At 48.2% G+C, this 19,786-nt stretch overlaps 1 protein-coding gene across 1 annotated transcript in view; it reads right to left on the bottom strand.

Annotated features, from left to right (window-relative positions):
- Positions 1-19,392, bottom strand: part of ANAPC5 (anaphase promoting complex subunit 5) — a 32,792-nt gene extending 13,400 nt beyond the window's left edge. Inside the window, exons 1-7 of the mRNA XM_027853506.1 lie at positions 19,153-19,392; positions 15,581-15,660; positions 10,782-10,891; positions 9,500-9,698; positions 2,773-2,839; positions 2,028-2,129; positions 1,364-1,554 (exon numbers count right to left, since the gene is read on the bottom strand). Of these exons, the coding sequence (XP_027709307.1) occupies positions 1,364-1,554; positions 2,028-2,129; positions 2,773-2,839; positions 9,500-9,698; positions 10,782-10,891; positions 15,581-15,660; positions 19,153-19,359 (956 nt within the window). The 5' untranslated portion in view covers positions 19,360-19,392. The remainder of the gene's footprint in view (positions 1-1,363; positions 1,555-2,027; positions 2,130-2,772; positions 2,840-9,499; positions 9,699-10,781; positions 10,892-15,580; positions 15,661-19,152) is intronic.
- Between the last annotated feature and the right edge of the window lie 394 nt (positions 19,393-19,786).

Raw genomic sequence — 19,786 nt, 5'->3', positions numbered from 1 at the left:
GTGCGTGACTCTGCGTAAGTCACTTAACCTCTGCAGCCTCAGTTTCTTCGTCTATAAAATAGGGACAGTAACAGCGTCCACCTCCCAGAGTTACAGTGAGGATCAATTAATTATTTGTAAAGTGCTTCACAAACGTCAGGAGGCTAGAGAAAACTGCCTGTGGTTTTGCCATTATTATTCATGGCTGTATCCACGGTCTCTCCAGACAGACTATCAGCTCCCTGAGGGCAGGCATTGTGATCTTCTCCTATCTCCCAATTCCCTACATGGTGAGTATACAACAGGTGGACAACAGGTGCACATATCTGTCGACAGGTAACAGGAACAGCAATTTGAAAGGGGCATTTCTGCAGCTGAGGTCTATTTCAAAAAAGATTTAAGTAAAAACCTCCCAGAAGAACATGTTATTGTGGGGAACATGCCCCCCCACATTTGTTTGAACCCTGAATTTAGCATCGCCCTCAGCACCGAGCCACTGAAGAAACTCCCCGGGTCAGCATCAAGAACAGGAGGTTGGCTCCTTCCCTAGAGCCCCCATGGGGAGCTGCAGAGCAGAGGTGGTGGAATGAAGGAATCAGAGCCTGGAAGAAACAGAGCGCAGCCCTCGAGGCCGGCTCGACGTCCTCATGGGGCGAGGCTTTTGCGCCACCTGAGCAGGTAAGTGCCGAACGAGAGACAGCCTGGTGAGCAGCTGAGAGCCTCGCCGTTCACAGGCATCCCTCTGGACACGACTTCCAGCCCCCCACTGGGGCTGGCCCCAGGCTGTCAGACCAACACCTGAGCAATGCCAGGTTGTGGCTGCCTTGGCACTGCCATGTCAAAAAAATCCAGAGGCTGCAAATCTCTGGGACAGTTCTCTGAACACCTCCCCATCTCTGACAAGGCCAGTCATAAAGATGAACCAAGGCTCAGGAAGTGGGAAAGAATTTTAATAAAAAATGCCACTCTTTACCCACAGCAACTGACACGCTCATTGCCTAAGATCTCTACCACGACAGATGCTTCACAAGGGAAGGCTCTGAAGCACCGGAAGGCTCTGGGCAAGTGTCCAAACCCCAGTCAAGGCCATTTCTGCACTAGACAAGGCCACCCCTGGGGCCTACGCAATCTCCTGCCCTGGATGGAGCGAGAGGAACAGCGAAAGGGATTCCAGACCCTTCTGGTGCTGTGACTATGAATATGACAGAGCAGAAGAGTGACCACGTGGGGCTTGACCCTCAGCACGGTCACGAGGGCCACCTGGGCAGTGATCTGAAGCAAGGGCTTGAAGCAGCGCCCCTCTGCTGGGGGAGCGGGGTGTGGGGGGGCCCACTGACCAGTTCTGTCCCTGTTCACGCAGAGAGAGGGAGACACAGGAACTTACTAGTGTCCGAATCGGCAGTGCAAGGCGGCCAGATTGAGAGCAGCGTATCTCAAGCTTCGCCCGTAACCTTCGTCCCCATTGCTTTTGCTCTCTGCGCCAGTGAGAATCAGGCGGTCAAAATAATGGAGAAGACTGTGTGTAGAACTGAAAACATCTTGGACCCGAAGACTGTTTAAGTAGCTTAAGTAATGCTAAAATGAAAGATAACAAACAGTAGTCACAATTTTCTCCCTCCTGTGGAAATCATTTTTTAAAGACATTATGGCAGAGTAACGGAATGACCCCTGGCCGCCACAGCACACAAGACTTGACCGCTGCGGGAAGAGGACGACAGTCTTTCCTAATTCTTCCCCCTCTATGCCAAAGTAAACAGTGGTCACAATTCACACAGCTCCCAAATGGCTCAGACTGCAAGACTTTCAAAAATAATTTCATAGTGAAATCCACATCACATCACAGACACGTTAGGGCCCATATGCTTAAAGACATATGATTGAGAACTTTTTGAAATTCTATTTAATTAAGAAGAACCAAGATGAAAAACAGTTGTGCTTAAAAACAGTCTGAGTTAAAAATAACATTTACAATGTGGTATTGTTATCAAAACAGCAAGTGTGGCCAGTCTGATTCCAATTCTCAGAAGATGGCTTGTAGAAAGACTTACCGCTTCAGCAAAATCAGGATTAAATTTCAACAAGTTATTCAATTCTTTCTGTAAAGAAGCAGGAGTGAGAGCTTTTGTCTCATCATTCTTTAATAAAGATGCCTGAAATGAAAATAATAAATCAGCTTCAAGAAAAAGCAGAGAAATGTCAGCTGAGGATCATATGATAATCCTTTTCTGCAGATGTGGGCTCCGCTCAAGTTTCATAAGGAGGAAGGTCAGTGATACTTCAGTTTCACATGGGGAAAATCAGCTCCAGCTTAAGTGATGATAGGACCTGACCTCAGATTACACACGACAGCCCCTTTAGCCAGACAGGTTTTTCCAATTTGTTAAAAACACTGCCGAGATCATTTCTTCGAGCTTCTCTGGGTCTCTGGTGGCTAAAATGTGCAGAGCTACCAGCAGAGAGCACGATGCTCCCAAGTTAAGGAAGGCGAGGAGGGGAAAGCCCCCGGTGCCTCCGCTAAGGTGGGCCGCTATTGTGTGGCACCCCCCCCCACCCGGGGCTGCCCCACTGAGGCACCACAGGAGGCATCTTTGCTGTGTTAGTGGAACGAAACCGAATGCTGTCAGAGGAAGGCGTCCAGCACTGCAGATGGCATCCCTGGCGGGGGATTAAGGGAAATGCTGATGTCTCATGTGGATTTGTGGATAAACCTGGCCATATTAAGAGCTACTCAGAATGGCCACGTGGAAGGGGCAGGGAAGAAGGTCAGGCTGCCTCGCTACAAAGTTAACGCACCTGCTGGGAAAGGAAATATTCGGCCTGTTTCTGGGAAAGAGGCCCACTGCAAGCGATCTCCTCCTCTCTGAAAAAAGAGAATGGCTGTGAACATGAGGAAGGGCGGCAAACACCACAACAGTAAACACAGTAACACCACCAAAGCAAGAGAGGGTTTCCTACGAGACGATCTCAAAACTCTTCCTAGAAGATTTTCTTTCAATTCCTAAAGAAGAATCAGGAGGACAGAGAGGGTAAGAATTTCCTACTCTGGAATGACGGTCAGATCCAGAAGCAGATTCAGAGCCCCTCCTCCCAAGACAGGCAGCATCATTTGGTGGGACAAGCCTTAGAAAGAGAGCTGGGTTCAAGTTCTGGCTCTAACTCTGGCCGAGTACAGAGGTCACCCGACCTTGCTGTCTGGATCCACTGCAAACGTACTCTATGGTGTGGACCTGCAGCAGGGTCGCTTGATCCCTTTTCATTTCTCCTCAAGCCTCCCAGAGCTGCCCCTCCCCACACCCTCTGGGCAGAGGGCCTCACCTCATTCTTTACTGCCCCTTGCAAGGTCCTTCTCCTCCCTCTCCAACTACACACTTCGAATGACCTCCACGGCCTCCACTCAACCCTCCTTTGCTCCAAGAACACAGGAAGAGGGGCCCATTTCCATGCCAAGGCCAACCCCTCCCCCTGAGCCTGATTCCATTCCCTCCTGTCTCCTTGGGGAGCTCACACGCAGGACCACACCGTCTCTCTAATCTTCAGTCTTCCTCATCCAATAGGGTGCCTTCCCTATTGCAGACAAACATATCCAGATCTCCTGACCGCACCACTGACCCTCCCATGCAATAGCAGTCTTCACTTACACAGCCAAATTACCTCCTGCTCCACAAAAAGAGCTGCTATAAATATTTTTGTACGTACAGATCCTTTTCCTTTGATCTCTTTGGGACACAGACCTGGTAGTGGTATTGCTGGGTCAAAGGGAATGCACAGTTTGATTGCCCTTTGAGCGTATTTCTGAATTGTTTTCCAGAATAGTTGGATCAGTTCACAACTCCACCAACAGTGCATTAGCATGCCAATTATTCCACATTCCCTTCAACATTTATCATTTCCCTTTTCTGTCACATTAGCCAATCGAGGTATGAGGTGGTACCTCAGAGTTGTTTTAATTTGCCCTAATCAAAAGTGATTTAGAGCATTTTTTCATGACTCTAGAGAGCTTTGATTTCTTCTGTTTTTGTTTTTGTTTTTTAGTGAGGCAATTGGGGTTAAGTGACCTGCCCAGGTTCATACAGCTAGTACATGTCAAGTGTCTGGTCTGAGACCAGATTTGAACTCAGGTCCTCCTGACTCCAGGACCGTTGCTTTATCCACTGAGCCTTTAATTTCTTCTGAATACTACCTGTTCATATATTTTGACCATTTATCAATTGTGAATGACTCATTTTCTTATAGATTCACTCAGTTCTCGATATATCAGACAAATGAGGCCTATATCACAGCAACTGCTGTAAATATATTTTCCCCATTTTTCTGCTTTCCTTCTAATCTCGACTACATTGGATTTGTGCAAAAACTTAAGTTTCACATATTCAAAATTATCCATTTTACCTCCCATCACCCTCTCTTATCTCTTGTTCAGTCATAAATTCCCCCTTACTCATAGATCTGACAGGTAAAGTTTCCATGTTCCCCTAATTAACCCCATTGATAGTGCTTTGTATTAACTTGGTATAACTTTTCTATGTACATGTTGTTCCTCACCAAGGGGTGTAAACTCCTTAAAGATAAAGATGGTTTTCTGGGGCAACTAGGTGGCACAGTGGATAGAGCTCCAGCCTTGGAATCAGGAGGACCTGAGTTCAAATCCAGCCTCAGACACTTGACGCTTACTAGCTGTGTGACCCTGGGCAAGTCACTTAACCCCAACTGTCTCACCAAAAAACAAAAAGAGAAAGATGGTTTTGATTTTTCTCTTTGGGTACCCTAACACGTTGTCAGTCAGTTGGCTAGCATTTACTAAGTACCTACTCTGTGTCAAGCACTGTGCCAAGTGCTAAGGATATAAAGAAAAAGAAAAGACGGTCCCTGCTGTCCAGCAGCTCCCAGTTTAATGGGGAAAACAACATGTAAACAACTCTGTCCCACTGACAATCAGCAGAAAGAAGGCACCAGTGTGAAGGGGGATCAGGAAAGCTATGGCTTGAGTGGAGACAGGAAGGAAGGCAGAGAAGCTAAGAGGCAGAGATGAAGACGAGAGTGTTCCACACATGGGGAACAGCTGGAGAAGACGCAGCCAGGCAGGAGATGTGAGGACGAGCCAGGAGGCCCGTGGCACCAGCTCATGCGAGGGCACAGAGCACGTGATGGAGAAGATGGTGGGTGAGCTCCCAGAGAGCTTACTTTGTATCCCTGGTGCTTGGCACAGTGCCTGGCATATAGTAGGTGCTTAATAAATGCTTACTGACTGTGTAAGCTGTAAGAAGAATGGAAAGGTGGAAAGGGGCCAGGTTATAGAGGGCCTTTGGAGTCAAACAAAGGACTTTACATTTGATCCTGTAGGTTTTAGGGAGCCAGCAAAGTTGACTGAGGAAGGGGTGCCATGATCAGATCTGCATTTTAAGCAGCTCAATTTGACAGCTGAGTGAAAGCTGGACTGGCATGGGGAGAGACTGGAGGCCGGCAGACCTACCAGGCAGGCTACTGCAATAGTCCAGGCATGAGGCGATAACAATGTCAAGAGGAAAGAAGGAGGCATACTGGGGAGATAACACAAAGGTAGAAACAACTAGACTTGGCAACTTCTTGGCTACAGGGGTGAAAGAGAGTAAGGAGGTGAGGACAACGCCTAAGTTGTGCACCCCAGTGACTGGGAGGACAGTGGTGCCTTGCACAGTCACAGGGAAGTTAGGAAGAGGGGAGGTTTCCAGAAAACAAGTTCAGTTTTGGACGCGTGGAGTTTAAGACGTCTACAAGATGCCCAACAGGCAGCTGGATATGCAAGGCTACAGGTCGGCAGAGAGGTCAGAAGCAGACAAATAGATCTGAGAACCATCTGCACAGAGAAGTGACATGAATCCATGGGAGCTGATGAGGTCACTGAATGAAACAGTGCAGAGGGAGGAGAGAGAAGGGCCCAAGACAGAGGCCTGTGGGCCACCACGGTTGGTAGGTTTGCCGTGGACAAAGATCCAGCAAAGGAGACTGAGAAGGAAGAGTCAGCCAGGCAGGAGGGGACACCCCAAAGACCCAAAGAGAAAATGGTATCAGGGAGAAGAGGGTGACTGAGAGTGTCCAGAGCTACAGAGAAGTCAAGGATGAGGCCAAGAAGCAGCACAGGGCCTCCTGTCTGTGCTTACTGAACTAGGGAGCAGCTCTCAAACTCAACTTTTCTACTGTGTCCATTAAAATAACTTTCTTCCCCAAACAAGACATTAAAGACAACCAAGGAACAGGGGTGTGTGTGCTTGCCGGTAGTAGGTTAGACTGCAACTGTCAGCAATGAAATTCCCGGCACAAATATAAATCCATTAAAAATCCTGGCCTCCTGAACACATACAAGTCCAGGAAACACTTACTTAGAGAGCAAAGTATTAAAACGTTCTTGAGCCGAAAATACAGGCGCCACTCTGTGAGTGAGTGCAGAGGGCAGAGACTGTGCGGGGGCAGGAGCCCCGGCTTAACCCCTAAATATGAGAAGCTCCACTTCCTGATCTGTAAAATGCAGAGGCTGCACCAGAGTCATCAAAGGTCCCTCCAATGCTAAGAATTTACTACTCTGGGCTTCAACGCTGCAGGCCAGATAATTTAACACTAACCCCCAAAAGGAAGGACTTCTACATAAAAGCCCCACATCATTCTCAGTGATCACCACTGGCCACAGAGGACAAAGCCCTCTCTGGCATCTTCTGGACACCCTCAATAAAGCAAATCACCGAGTAACCCCAGGAAATGCACTGGCCTCTGCAGCTACTGACCCCTGACCCTGGCACAGACTACAAAGGAGAGGAATAAAGGTCATGTGCCTCAGGTGCCACATTGCAGTGACGTGGCCAAATGGAGGGGAAAGAAAACTTCTGTGTTCACGAGCTGTTTCAGATGGAACCCCCATTCACATCAAAGGCGCCAATAATGAGACAAAGATGGAGGGTGGACGATGTTCCCCTCCCCCTCGCCTCACTCTGCATTATGCCGTGTGGAGGGTGCATTTCCCTCCCTGCATCCAGAGCTTATCCACCATCAGGCACTTGAGGACTCTATTTCATTCGTGTCTTTACATCCCCAACGGGTGAAGCATAAAGTCTTGCACACAGAAGGCACAAAATCAACGCCAGTGGAACTGAAAACAAACCAACCATCTAACCTGGACTGATAAGGCCAACACTGGCAGCCAATTAGGCTAATTAAATAAGGCTGCGAGAAAGTCCAGAGGCCAACCAAGCAGGAAATAGAATCCTCGGGCTCCACCCTGATTTCCACCCCTGAGTCTCACTCCATTAGTCTTCACTGGTCCCTTTTTCCTCAAGCATCTCATCTGCGACACCGAGAAGCAAGCCCTGCCAAAGCCTCTGCAGCCTCCAACTCTGAGGCTGGGCTTCTCTGAGAGCACAGAAGGGAAGAGTTCAGACCATTGGGGCTGTGCCGGTTTGGAGAGAAGCAATTCCAGCAAGGGAAGGAAGAGAAGACACCTCCCAAGGCAGGGAGGAGGGGAGCCAAGCCACAGCAGAGGAAAAGGATGCAGAAAGGGCACCCCTAGCAAAGGCTCCGAGGCAGGAAAGGAACAGTGAACAGCTGCGTCAGGCTGCGACACGAGGTTCTTGCTGGAAAGTAGAGGGAAATAAGGTGAGGAGTAAGTGGGAGCCAGAATACGCAGGCTTCAATTCATCTGTTAGGCAATGGAGAGCCACCGAAGGCGACGGAGGAGGGGAGGTACATAATGGAAGCAACGTTCTAGAAAGAATAATCTGACCCGGGGTGAAAGATGAATGAGAGAAGGAAGAGAACAGAAGTGGGGAGACCAGTGAGGAGGCCATGGCAGGAGCCTGATCGAGACCTCAGGTCCTACGAGTTGTCAGCAGTCACTATTATGAAAGCAAATATATTTTTTCAACTTGCAAACCGGATGACTTTCACATTAAATTGCCAGTGGCCCCTTCCACAAGGTCCCTCGGCAGCACCAGCAGAGGCAAGCCCCCACATCCTTCGGGTACTTTGTCAGCCGGACCCAAAGTCTGGTGCAGCGAAGCCCCTGCTACTGACTGGAGATGATGGGGGAGGCCAGAGGCTGGGCTCATCTTGCAACATGCAAATGCCGCCACTTGGTGGCAACAAAGCAAATTTAAAGTCAGTTTCCATTACGGCATTTCCCAAGCAATCTGCCAAAAGTACAAGAGAAAAAACATCACCGTTGTTCTCTCCTTTCCAAGAGTTTAGCTGCCATTTTACCAGGAGGAACATCAAGGGCCTACATGGGGGATTTGGAAAACTAAGTGGGGGGTGTTCAAGGGAGAGAGGGAAGGAGAAGGAGAGAGAGAAAATACTCTTTCACAAGGCAATCCAAGATCATGAATTGTAACACCGCCACAAAAGCTGCCTTTACAACTGAGAGCAAACAGTACACATAAATGCACATCACAGCACCCTCACAAAGTGATGACAGCAAGCAAGATGACTTCTTCCCAGATGAATAATCAAAGTCACGATGCTTAAAGAGAAGGACGGATGGGCAGCGTGGCACATGAGAGAGAGAGACATCCCAGCTCTGTGAGCAGGAGCAGGTCACTTATCCTCCCAAAGATGAAAAGTTCCCAACAAGCGGCCAGTCTGCATGTGTGGAAGACGTTTCCAGTCTGGAAGCTCCCCACGTCAGTGCAATCTCAGGCCTGAGCCAGCCCACTCCCAGAAGACAGCCCAGAGGGTTCTTGCAAAGACACTTCACATTGCAGCTTCCCCACCACAGAAACAACACTGAGCTCAATGTGAAACAAGTCCCGTCCTCAAGGAGCTTACCACCTAAACAGAGGAGCCAGCATGGGCATCTCTGGGTGTACAGAAAATAAATTCGAGGTCACAGGGTCAGGAGCCTTGAAGGAGGGAGACAGGGAGACAGATTCGAGGCCTAGGGGCCAGCCAGGACAAGGGCACGAGGTGGAACATCACTCATGAGCGAGAGTGAGAAGAAAGCCTGGTTTTACAGGAAATACAGCAAGTGGATCCAGGTGAACCACAGGGGGCCAAGAGGTCTTTGGGGGACCTGAAGTCCTAAGAAAGCCCTTTAGCCAGAACCTGGAGTGTGTAAAGTAAATGGGTTCTTTTCATAGGTCATAACTGAGAGCTGAAGGGATCACCTAGACCAAGCCCCTCATTGTACCGATGAGGAAACTGAGTCTCAGAGAGGGGAAGTGACTTGGCCAATGTCTCACAGATGAGAAACAGCACACAGCCGAGATCTGAACTGAGGTCCTTGGCCTCTGAATGTAGAGTACTTTCTGCTGCATCCCCAGCCCTTGTGGGTGTTGGAAAACAGCTGGTTTCTTTTCAATGGTCTCACATATTCAACCTCCCTACAATCCTCTGTGCATAATTAATTTGCCTAATCGATAAAGCCTTCCTTCACAGACAGTGCCAGGGTAAACACTCCAAACCCACAGCTGCCTAACTTCGGAATGAATGGCATTTGTCTCCCTCATTCAGCCTGCTGTTTCCCCCCAGGGGCCGTGTGTCGGCAGACCAAAGGGTTTACCTGGAAGGCACATCCAGATCCTCTCTCTCCATCGTCCCCACAAGCTGCCCCTCGGGGCTGGTCATGTCCATCTCTGCCTCTTCTGCAGCCGCTTTTTTTTCTGCATTTTGGAAGTACTCCTGCAGAGCCGTGTACAACTTGTACACCTGACTGAAGGAAAGCTTGTTGTATGCCAAGATCATGTGACGCAGAAACAAACCTAGAAAACACAGTGCATTTAAGTGTAGTTAGTTATGGTCGTAGAGGGCTGGATCTGTGAGGGCATCGAGATGGGGGACTCATGGAAACTCCCTCCGTGGATCCAGAGCAGCAACAGAACCGCTCTGGGCAGTGAGAATTAAGTGACCTGGCCACAGCCACACATCTAGTATGTGTCCGAGGCAGCATCTGAACCCAAGGCTCTATAACTCGAAGGCCTTCGAGCCATCATGCTAAATGATCTTCAGGCAACCTACAATTAGTAGGCTCCTGACAAAAGTTTGCTAAATTGAAAAGTGAACTTTAAATACAGATGTCAGAGATTTTTAATAATACAAACTATTTAAATGTCATTTAAAACTGCATCAATCCCATAAGTCAAACTAGATAGACATTATTCCTACGCTTATAAAGTTTAGCTACTATCAGTCCTCTGGGGAAAACTCTGGGATGCTGGATGGCAGCAGCCCCTGAAAGCCTGTAGGGTTCTTCTGTTCACCTGCACACATGAGCTTAGTGCAGCAGCTTATGCATGAGTGCAAAGAAGACACGGATGAATGGACAGGGGTGAGTGCTGAGGAATAACCTGTCTCGATGATCTGGAGGAAAGACTCTTCCACTTGACCCTGAGGTTCTGATGGAGAAGCAGCAGCGGGGTGAAATGAGGGCCAATCTTGGAGGTACAAAGTTCTGGGTTCAAGTCTGACTCTGACATATACCGGCCCTGATCACAGAAGAGGCCTTAACCCGGCAGCCCCCTAGGCCTGCAGATTACAGGTAAGCTGCCAATCCCCTCAGTAGAAGGAACTGTTGCACACCCGAAATTTTCCATACTGACGAAATCAGAGGACTGCCCTCCTATCCCCCAATGACAAAGCTAGTACTTTGTGATTAGACAAAAGTACAGGGTGCGTGCTATGGACTTGGTAATCAGACAGAGCTTTCAAAGGCAGGGGCTGATACAAAGAACCTGCTGGCCCCACTGGGACGCCACAGAGATGTGCCACAACAAAGAGCCACACGCTCTGGGGGCAGCGAACACACAGACGCGCTCTCTCGGTGGCCCTCCTGGCACCGCCCGTACCTACGACGCTCGTTTTGTGAACCTCGGGGTCAGTTCCAGAGAAGGAATCCGAAAGGTCATCAAAGAATTGCTCCATGTCCTTCAGCTCCCCTTCAGCCATCAGCTTGATTCTGAATGAAAACATTTGGAATGACTCATTTTTGTAAAGTCCTGTAATAGCTCGACCATTTCGTGTTTCACAAGAGAATCTATGACCGACCTACTCCACCACTACTTTACGCTGCAGTGGGGGAGGGGGGAGCCTTGAGGGGAAGGGCCATACAGATGAGCCCCGGGGGTGGGAGGCCCTGCTCTTCATTCACAGATGGAGAGGCACACAGCCGATTGGATGGGAGGCCCAGGATCCCACAGCTGGAACTATATCCCAAGGATAGGAAAAGAAAGGCACTCTCCACACAAAAATACTCACAGCAGTATGACTTACAACAGCAAAAATCTAGAAGCAATCTACCTACTTCTTGAGGTGCATGTGGCAGGGACTGTTCCCCTCTCATCTTTGGCTTTGTACCCCAGAGCCAAGCACACTGTAAGCAACTAATAAATGCTGACTAAATTGATGTCCACTGACTAAATACATCCATCATCCTATATCAGTGTAACGGAACCAGACAGTCCCAAAAAGACAGATAAATACAAATACAACAAAATAGAATCTACAACAAGTGATGAAAAGTCCCAAGAACATATGAATGTACAAGAAACAAATGGCAACAAAACTTATCACATACAGAAATGAAGCGATATTAGAAAGAATGAATGATTACCATTTACATGACTACTTTTAAAATAAAATATTATGGGTCTAATGGTTTTATATGGGATCCAACTCTATATTGTGTGTTTATGTTAGGTGTTGCTAAATTTATTTATTTATTTATTTTGGTGAGGCAATTGGGGTTAAGTGACTTGCCTACAATCGCACAGCTAGTAAGTGTCAAGTGTCTGGTCTGAGACCAGATCTGAACTCAGGTCCTCCTGACTCCTGGGCCGGTGCTCTATCCACTGCACCACCTAGCTGCCCCTGCTAAATTTATTATTTTTAAATGTGGTTTTTTAAAAGAAACTATTTAGAAGACCAGAGACAAGACAACCCTGACATACAACAAAATCTCTAAAAATATTATTTCCACATTCCCATAAAACAATATCCCAGGTCATTTTCTTCAATGCCACAAAATTTATCAAAGGATCCTATTAGTAAAAGATAAGGCACCAGGTGTGGTGACCAACGCCTGCAATCCCAGGGGATCGACTGAGCTTAGGAGTTCTGAGCTGCAGTGGGCTCAGCCAGTTGGGTGTCCTCACTACCTTGGCTTCCTAAGGAGGGACAGACCAGGGCATGCCCAACTTCCTACACCAATCGGGCAGGAAGAGGGCCCACAAGTAGCTGCTGCACCTCCAGACTGGGTGAGATAGAGGAGTCAGTCTCATAAATTAAAGGAAAGAAAAGATGCCTCCCACCTCCCAATAAAGGTGGGAGACTACAGCAGAATGCCACAGACATTGCTACACATCAGCATACATAGTCACCACATCAGCTATTTTGGCTTAACTGGCCTCCTTTTTACAAGGGGAATGTTCTGATCTGGGGCTGGGAGGTGAGTCTCTATTCAGAAAAACAAAAGATAGCAATAAAGCTTCCTTTAAAAAAAAAAAAAGAGAGGGACAGCTAAGTGGTGCAGTGGATAGAGCTCCAGCCTTGGAGTCAGGAGGACCTGGGCTCAAATCTGGCCTCAGACACTTGACACTTACTGGCTGTGTGACACTGGGTAAGTCACTTAACCCTGATCACCTCACCAAAAAGCAAAAAAAATAAAATAAAATAAAATAATTTTAAAAAGAGAGAGATAAGCAAAGATTTCTTTTTCTGTTGCTGACTTGAGAAAATGTGATAGAGAGAACAAAACAACAAACCAAGATTCCAGAGACCTTGCTAACTATGGGACCTTGGCCAAGACCCTTGATCTCACTGGGCCTGTAAACCTAAGGGGCTGAACTCGAATGATCTCTACAGATTCTTCCAAATCCAACATCGAGTAGTTCTGAAGAGAACATTAGAACAACAAACACAGAGTCAACTCCAGGCTGGTCACTTCACCCTGTTTGCCTCAGTTTCCTCATCTGTAAAATGAGCTGGAGAAGGAAATGGCAAACCGCTCCAGTGACCTTGCCAAGAAAAGCCCAAACGGGGTCACAAAGCGTTGGACGTGACTGAAAAGCAACAACAAAACCAAAGGACAAAATCTGAGACCTGGGAGAGCCCTCAGACTGTCTAGTACAAATCATTCACTTTGCAACTGAGGAGAGTAAGGCCCAGGATGGAAAGTGACTCGCCCAGAGTCACAGAGCAAACTACGGGAAAAAAAAGATCTCGAGTCTCAGGTTGCCATTTAAAATTAGGGAGTTTCTCCCAAGACTTTCTGGGGACTTTCAAAAGATTTTAATTTCATAGGACTGACTGTTTTAATCATTTAAATATTTAATTTCTCTTTAAAATGCATCTCTGTCACTTTAATTGTTTAGTCACATCTGACTCTTCGGGGGCCCCATTATGGGGTTTTCTTGGCAAAGATATTGTAGCGGTTTGCCATTTCCTCCTCCAGTAGATTAAGGCAAACAGGATGTTTGAATTCAGATCTTGCTGACCCCAGGCCCAGTGTTCTAACCACTGAGCCATCTACCTGCATATTTTCCCTTAAAAACAAAACAAAAACAACACTGCATAGGATTTAGATCTGGAAAGGAAATTACAAATCAATTAGTTCCACTCAGCATTTTAGAGAGAAAGAAATTGAGGCCCCACATGAAAAGGGACTTGCCTGAGGGCACATGTGTTACTCTGAGCCGGAGTCAGGATACGAACTCAGATCCTGGGGTGCTACCATCTTTGTACCGCACCCCAATCCCTCAAGACGAAAATAAGTAAGTCTTCAGCTTCTGTGCCTCATAAATGGGATGACAAGAACAAGGGAAAGAGAGAAAGGGATTTTCGGGAGGTAACAAGACAAAGTTGGAGACAAACCAAGGGGAGGTGGGGGGGAGAGAGAGAGAAAGAGAGAAAGAGAGAGAGAGAGAGAGAGAGAGAGAGAGAGAGAGAGAGAGAGTGTGGGTGTGGGTGCTGGGAGAGCTGAATTTGCCCTTGAGTCCACAGAGAAAACAAAGCAATGTCTAAGGCACAATGAAGTGAGCTGCAAACAGCGAAAGACAAAGGAAACCCAGGGAATAGAGAGTGTGCACCACCTCTCTAAGGAGGAAGGAGGCAATTTTCACCTTCAAAACCGGTGTGAGCCTTCTGTTTCCTCATCTGTAATAAGTGAACAATGAAGAGGCACTTTCTGACTTCACAACTCCCTTTCATTACCACTCATGCTTTTTATTGTCTTATGGATCTGAAATCCGGCCTCAGACACTCACTACTTGTGTGACCCTGGGCTCAGTTTCCTCATCTGCAAAATGAGGACGATAATAATGGTACCTGCCTACCAGAGGTGCTGTGAGGATCAACTATGATAACTGTAAAGCACTTAGCACAGAACATGGCAAAGCGTAAGTGCTAATATTAATATTAGTTATTATTATTCTCACCTCAAATAGCGGAGTATACCTTTTGCCTACTGACCTGAAAGAAAGCCACCCACTGAAGACCCTGCAGAACAACAAAGAAGCTGGGGAGCTCCACGAGCTGCTAACGAGGGCCATAATTCCTCAGCCAATGAGCTCCCATTCATCTAGCACTTCTAAGCCCCCATCACGCACCAGACCCCCATCGAGGCACAAGGGACCACAAAGACAAAATCCAGTCCTCCTTCCCGAGGAAAGAGCAGAGTTTTTAAGGCAAGCAAACCTCTACGCGGGGCTCGTGTTCCTGTGACACCAGGCCTTTCAGAAAGGCCTAGAACAAACGTTTCTGTGCCAAGGAGCGCTCAGCAGCAGCGCTGCTCGCAGTGTGACACCTTCAAGGGCGATGCAGAGACAGGGTCAGGTCGGGTCAGAGGCGCTGACATGGGGCTGGCCAGGCAGCCCTAAGCATCTCATCTGACCTCTCCAGCCTCAGTTTCTGCATCTGTACAATCAGGATGTGGACGAGGGGCAGACCGTCCCGTCCAGCTCTATGCCCTATGGCCTTCAAACTGCATCTACTTGTGTTGCTTAACCACTGGGGGAGAAGAGAAGAGAGGAAAGATGGGGAAGGGGCAGTGGGTGGTATAAGGGAAAACATAAAAATAGAAGACATCAACAAATCTAGACCATCAATCCTAACCCTCGAAGCATGTCTTTACTTCTGTGAACCTTAGATTCTTCATCGGCTAACTGGACATGGTCACCCCTGCCAGCATAGCATTAGGGGATGGAGGGCTGACCCTTCCTGGCTCCGGGACCCAGGGTAAGTCACTTCAGGGTCCCAGCCAACCACGCTTCTAGAGGAGCTACAGATCTGCACCAGTGGGAGGTACGGCCCACACCGACAAAACCCTGGTCTGTGGCTGCTACTCCACACCCTCCCAACAAAGCCCCTCCCAATGTCTCTGAACTAGTCTTAGCAGTAAACCACCTGCCACTCACTCCCTAGAGTATTCTGGATTTTTAGATAATTATCAAAGTTGTGCAGCAAAAGTAGAGATGTTTAGTTCTGTTTTTCAAAGCGTTCATAAAGAAAAGAATTTCTTTTTAACGTGAAAACTTCCTCAAACGAGCTTCAATGAAACAACACTGCCAAAAGTGTATTTGCCCAGGGTTTACTTTCACTCTTGTCCACCTGAACCCTTCTTCAAACTGATACTGGAACAAGAGGAATTTACCTGATCTGAACAGAATTTGCCAGCTGTGGACAGGACTCATCAATTGCCTTGTGTAGCCGAGTCAATGTCATATCGGGCCCCTAGGTGACAGGAACAGCCAGGTTTGAGATTCGAACAGTGACAAAGAGGTGATTTATCCACTTCTGGTGTTCCCCTCCTCCCTCACCCCTTCAGATTTTATGAGCTAATCCGCCTCCTCTGACCTAAACCAATAAGGGCTCTATATATAAGAAGCAACAAGCACCTACTGTGTCAGAACGGGCTGAGTGCTGGGCACGCAAAGACAAAAAATAAAAACCTCTGCCTTCAAGGAGCTTCCATGCTCCTGGACAAACATATAAATAGGTAAGTGAACAAATGATAACCTGAGGAAGGAGAGTGCTAACAATTTGGGGGGGGGGAGTCAAGAAAGGCTCCTGATAGAAAGAAAAAGAGTTAAACCTAGAAGCAAGTTGGGAATTCAAAGAATTGGGGATTGGCGGGAGAGAATTTCAGGCATAAAGGTTAACCCACAAAGAGGCAGGAGAGGTTACGAAACAGCAGGCAGGCCAGTTAGCCAAACAGAGAGCATGAAGGGGAGTAACATGAAATAAACTGAGAAAGGGAAGAGGGCTGCAGAACGCTTTAAATGCCGAGCTTCAAAGTCTCTATTTTAACTGAAAGGCCCAACTCTAGGATAAACTAGGTCTGGAGCAGTGAAGTAACTCAATCAAACTTGTGCTTGGGAAAATTACTGCAACAAGTGCATGGAAACAGACCCTAAACTTTTTTAAAACAAAGGACTCCTTTCACCCAAATGGTCCACAAGCACACATCTTCTCTGTATCTGGGTGGAGGATAGAATGTAAAGTCCAGTGTTGTTGCAAGGGTCTGAGGGGACAGATGAGGGCCTGGCCTAGCGGTCATTTCAGTGCAAGAAAGGGGATCAATGCAAAGATGTCACAGGGCCACCAGTAGGAAGAGGGTGGTGAATGCATAGAAGACACACACACGAAAGCCCCAAGCCAGACCGGCCGTGAGTGAGTCCCACACAGAGCTCTCGGGTCAACAGCAGGTCCTTCGGATGGATGGCCTGCACAGTGAAGCTGCAGAGACCCTTCTCCTTCCTGCCCACAAGCCTTTGCTACCCCTGTTCCTGTGCCTACCATGTTCTCCCTCCTCCTCCTCCTCATAGACTGAATCCTGACCTGTTCTTTAAAGCCCACCTTAATGACCAACTCCTCCAGGAATTCTTGCCCAATCTTTCCCAAACCTCCCAGAAGATCCCCCCCACCAACAAAAACCTTAAACACTGCTTTGTAACTATCGCTTTCATCCTGTGTATTACAACGTCATTATTCATATTATGATTCATTCATATTATAGTGTTTTATGTTATTGTGCTGAAGTCTTAACCTTTTACTAGACTGAAAACTCTCTGAGAACAGGGAGAGTGTCTCTCAATCTCCCCCAGCAGCAGTTCAAACGATGGCCTCCACACAGGTAGCCCTCACTCAGTGCTTCAAGTTAGGGGCGCCCCCCTCTTTCCACAACAATCTCCTTGGCCCTTTAGAGGGGCACTGAGGAGCCCTGGAAGGAACACTGGACAAAGTCAGGAGGCCTGGGTTTTAATTCAGGTTATGACACTTCATAGCTGTGTAACCTTAGGTAAGCTGCCTCAACTGCCCAGGCTGGTTTCCTCATCTGTAAAATGAAGGAGATCCCTTCCAGCTCAAAATCCCATGATTTTTTTTTTTTTTTTTTTTTTTTACTATTAAGTCATTTCAGTTCTGAGAGTCAGAATCTTCTCCTGTAAAAACAGGGAAAATTGCTTACATTTATAGAATGACTTCAGGTTTTACAAGTGTTATACATTTATTACCTCACTGAAATCTAGATGGCATGGTAGATAGAGAGCAATGGGCCTGGAGTCAGGAAGCCCTGAGTTCAAATCCAGCCTCAGACACCTAGTAAGTAGCTGGGTGACCCTGGGCAAATAACCTGTATGTGTGCCTCAATTTTCCCATCTGTAAAATGGGGACAATAAAGGCACCTACTTCCCGCAGTGGTTGTAAGGTTAAATGGGATATTTCTAACCTGCTGCTACATAAATGACAGCTATTATTTGCCATTAGCTATTTAATGGTTTGACTCTCACAACAACCCTGTGAGATACGTGCTATTACTGTCCTGATTTTAAAGAGGAGGAAACTGAGGCACAGGGAGGTTTATTTCACTTGCCCAGGGTCACCCAGCTACTATGTGCCAGAGGGGGAATTTAAACACCAGTCTCCCTCACTCTAAGTCCAACAGGCCTGACACATATTAAGAACTTAATAAATGTTTGTTGATGGAATCAACCCACAGCACATTAGAATGACAGACTCTTTGGTTGGAAGGAAGCTCAGATACCTTCTAGTCCCATCCATACCTGACCAGCACTATCCGCTAAAACATTCTTAGTAAGTGGTTGGGCAGGCCTGGCTTGAAGACCTCTAGTGACACGGACCCCCGTCTCTGTGTGCTCCCCACCCTGGGCCATCCCACTTTAGTCTGCTCTGCCTGGGAGCTTTTTCCTCAGACTCTGCGGCTTCCACCACTGGTCCTGTTCCGCCCTCTGGGGCCAGACCAAACCAGTCTCTTCACGCCTTCCACAAGGCACCCAGTCAAATGCTTGAAAATCAAGACTTGGAGAAAAAGCACCAAGCTTGGAATGGAAGAAATGAGTTCTAGAATTATGCGGACTAGCTGTAAAACCTTGCGCCTGTCACAGGCTTAGTTTCCCCTAATGAAAAATAAGGGGTAGAGAGGGGGAATTTTGCTGAAGTTGAACTAGAAATCTCAATGGCTCCCCTACAACTCTAAAGCCCCCATCTGTCTCTCACTGTCTCATTGAGATTCAGCTTCTGTTTCTACCACATGGGACCACACTCACAGGACCTGTCTCTCCCTCCTCACTTCAGCCTCCTGACTTCCTTCCTATCCCAGTTAAAATTTCACCCTATACGAAAAGCCTTGCTCAAATCCTTTTAATTCTAGGGCCTTCTAGTTGATTAATTTCCATTTCCTATCTATAGCTTGTTTGTCCAGAGTTGTTTACATGCGGGCTCCCCGTCAGACTATAAACTCTTTGAGGGCAAGAACTGTCTTTGCCTTTGTGCCCACGGCACTTAGCATAGTGCTTGGCACATAGTTGGTGTTTAACACTCATTTCCTTCCCTCTTTCCCCATTAGAAGAGCTCCTTGAGGGCAGGGACTGTGGTCTGTCTTTGCATCCCCAGTTTAGCACTGCTCTTGGCACTTAGCAGGTGCTTAATCTATACTCGTTTCCTTCTTTCCCAGCTAGACTGTAAACTCCCTGCGGGCAGGGCCCGTCTTTGCCTTTCCTTGCATCCCCAGTTTAGCACTGCTCTTGGCACCCAGCAGAGGCTTAATCCATGCTTGTTTCCTTCCTTCTTTCCCCGCTAGACTGTAAGCTCCCTGAGGGCAGGGCCCGTCTTTGCCTTTCTTTGTACCCCCAGGGCCGGCGCTTAATCAATGCTTGCAGACGGTCTCTCCCGGAGGATCAGGGAGAGTCGGGGCGCGCGCGTCACCTGCAGCAGCGGCAGCAGGAGCTGGTTGAGCCGCCGCCGCTCCAGCAGGCCGATGGCGGAGCCGCCCGCGCGGCCCATCTCACTCAGCAGCACCAGCACGGCGATCTTGTAGGGCGTCACCCAGTCCTTGATGCCGAACACGTTGGCGTGCACCACGCCGTTGGTCATCATGGGGTTGAAGTAGAGGCTCTCGTGCACGCTCGCCATGGCGGCCGTCCCGGCCGCCGCCCACAGCGGCGACTCTCGGAGCCCCGGTTCCTCCAGCGGTAATGGCGGGCCAGCGCGCGGCGCCGTAACCGGGGAAACCAGGCGCTTCCGGCCGGCCTGTGCCCGCGACAGCCAACCAGCGCGGCCGTGCTGGGTCAGCTGGGAGGAGCCGGCCAATGAGGAAGCAGAACCTGAAGCGGGGAAGGCGGAAGTTGTTCGGCGGCAGCTGTGCTCTGATAGATTACATCCCCATAGAAACCAGCGCGGGAGGGGAAGGGAGTTAAAGGGTCCCCCTGGAAAAGAGGCTCCGCCTGGGAGGCCCACGGGAGATAGTAGCTACATGGTAACGGGAAGCATTTTTGAGGGCCCGCCCTGTGCCACGCACTTTCCAAATATTTTCCAATTTGATCCTCACAACAACCCTGGG

Source organism: Vombatus ursinus, unplaced genomic scaffold (assembly GCF_900497805.2).
Source record: "Vombatus ursinus unplaced genomic scaffold, bare-nosed wombat genome assembly UNPS02009994.1, whole genome shotgun sequence".
NCBI classification, from domain to species: Eukaryota; Metazoa; Chordata; class Mammalia; order Diprotodontia; family Vombatidae; genus Vombatus; species Vombatus ursinus.
Note: the sequence above shows the minus strand (reverse complement) of the source record. Positions and strands in the feature narration are given on the sequence as shown.